The 2,580-nt window shown below is 37.8% G+C and overlaps 1 protein-coding gene across 1 annotated transcript; it reads right to left on the bottom strand.

Annotated features, from left to right (window-relative positions):
• Nucleotides 1-1,356: 1,356 nt before the first annotated feature.
• Nucleotides 1,357-2,370, bottom strand: LOC117457552 (trace amine-associated receptor 13c-like). The gene has a single exon (XM_034097699.1). It carries the CDS (start codon nt 2,368-2,370, stop codon nt 1,357-1,359), a length of 1,014 nt encoding a protein of 337 aa, XP_033953590.1.
• Between the last annotated feature and the right edge of the window lie 210 nt (nt 2,371-2,580).

Here is a 2,580-nt window from a genome sequence, read left to right as displayed (position 1 = left end):
ATGGCACATGGAACAGGATTATGTTAGTTAACCAAACTAGGCTTTCCTTTAAAAGTGTGTCGCTTGCTGAATGCATTTTAATCTGACTGGGCCACTGGGGGAAAACATTCTGGTGGCTTTCATGTCATTGAATACGCCAGAGCTTTTGACTGATTTATTTTAAACTTTGAAGAGGTTTGGATTTGGGAGGTATTTTGTGGAATGGATTTAAATTTGCTTTCCTTAAACCTCTGTTACAACAAGTGATACCTTAACTTCAGCTGTGTGAGACAGGGAGATTACTTTTCACCTTTCATTTAATATAGAACTAAAACCGTTGGCAGGGGGGGATTAGAAGTAATCCTAGCATCAAGAGTAATGAACTGTTACTTCAAAAGGTCTTGTTACGTTTTACGCCAACGATGAACTTGATATTTAACAAGGGCGGACTCCCCTCCTTGCAGAGCAGTTTAAAATGAAGGCCGAAACATAAACACAATTGGTTCCCACATATCTGCTACCCCATACCAGATCCAATATATAAGTTATAAAAATGTAACGTAACACATACAGCCTTCGGTTAATGCCACAGTAAGATGAGATGCCTGACCGACTGATTGTTAGAAAGTCAGGCTTTACACAGCTTTAAATATATCAACACTAGAAGACAGATTCAGGATATAATAAAATACATGATAAAGAATGAATTAGACATCTCCAAAAGGCAAAAACACCAGACAAAAACCAAAGTGCATATATCGGCCACAGATGTGAAAAAATAAAAATGTATGGGACTTTTAAAAATCTGAATCTATGATGTCAATCATTACATTCTGAATCTATGAAGTCAATCAATACTTATATTACTCAATATCTGCAAACATTTGTTTTGCGCAACTTGTTATACCTTTTTTAATTGTATGTATTTTGCATTCAATTTGCAGATATTGTGCACACGTAAGGATGACAAGATCAATGTGGAGGAACACTTAAAAATCAATAATCAATAATGACTTAAATATTTTATATATTTTATTAAATCCTTAAATGAATATATTATTAACCTACCGATTTGTTAACCTACTCTAGTTTCAATGACAAAAGATAAACAATTGTTCGCATTTATTGTAACTATTGTACTTTTTACAATCATAATCACTATAAAGACGAATGCCCACCAAAAACTTGTCACAGGAAAATAAGGCATAGTGCTGTAGTACATTTCACACTTCCATTGGCTGAGCAAGAGAGATCAGCAGCAGGAAAAAAAGGATAAGCCTCCATGCATCTTTCATCTAGCTTTTGTTTTATCTGTAACAAATGCATTCAAAACGGCTGTTAATGCAATGATTTCCATAAAACTACTCATCACTACTTTCATAAATGTGTAAGCACATTTATGTTTGAAGAATGGGGGTTAAGTATTTTCAGATTGACAATAAGATAAAAGCATTTCTTAAACCAAGGATAAAAGAATGCATAGATTATTGGATTTAAGGTTGAGTTGAAGTAACCCAACCAAACATAAGCCTCGAAGAGAGCAGCAGGTGTGTTAAAGCCAGTGAAGGCATCGATTATTGTGTTAGTAAAAAACGGCATCCAACAAAAGATAAAGGCACCAAGCACAATACACAGAGTCTTTGCAGCCTTATGCTCAGACTTTTTAACCAACCCTCTGTCATTTGAACAATTGCCCATATCTCTAATCTTTCTGACATGCTCTTTTGCCACGATAAATATTTTAGTGTACAGACAAATCATAACAATGCAGGGAAAGAAAAAGGAAATTACACTGTCCAGGATTCCCCAAAGGGGGTTTAAGAGGAGGTTACAACTGCCGAGGCACTTTATCGATTCCATATACTCCTCTAACCCTACTACGTTAACCTTTGAGTACATTTGTCCATAAGAGAAGACGGCAGCCAATGCCCAGCTTGCACATACCATAATCCACGCCACTGACATGGTGATATTCCTAGAGTAATGCAGAGGATTACATATTGCTTGTTGCCTGTCCACCGCAATACAAACGAGGTGGAATATAGAGACAGAGTTAAGACCAATATCAAAACTTGAGTGAAGCATACAGAAATCATCCCCGTAAAACCAGCAGCCATGAATGGTCCGAATGGTGCTGAAGGGCATCACAGCGACACCCACAAGAAGGTCCGAAAGAGCAAGAGATAAAACAAGCACATTGGTGGGATTATGCAACTGCTTGAAATGAGCTATTGATACCATGACAATAAAGTTCCCTATAATGGTAACCAGCATACATGAAACAAACAACAAGTAAAGGGCGACTTTGGTCCCCGCATTGAACTGATCCGTAACACACGAGGCATTAGAGCCCGGAAAACAGAACTGCTCCTGAGAAAGGCCATACTTCATGATGGAACCAAAGATGTGATGCAGAGCCTCAACTGAGACACACAGATCTGTGTTAGGGTTGATGGTTGTCTTAGCCACACACAAAAAACAACTGCATCGACAACGCCTTCCAGTATGACGTCCTGGGCCATCCAATCAGAGAGGATTTCATCAATGTATGAGAAACAGCCCATCACACAATATTTTGTGCTTTAGAAACACTGACAAACA

Source organism: Pseudochaenichthys georgianus, chromosome 13, assembly GCF_902827115.2.
Source record: "Pseudochaenichthys georgianus chromosome 13, fPseGeo1.2, whole genome shotgun sequence".
NCBI classification, from domain to species: Eukaryota; Metazoa; Chordata; class Actinopteri; order Perciformes; family Channichthyidae; genus Pseudochaenichthys; species Pseudochaenichthys georgianus.
This window is presented reverse-complemented; position numbering and strand designations above follow the sequence as displayed.

What these genes read in the sequence shown, in the direction of transcription:
- LOC117457552 (XM_034097699.1), bottom strand. Translation starts at nt 2,370, where the DNA reads ATGAAGTATGGCCTTTCTCAGGAGCAGTTCTGTTTTCCGGGCTCTAAT.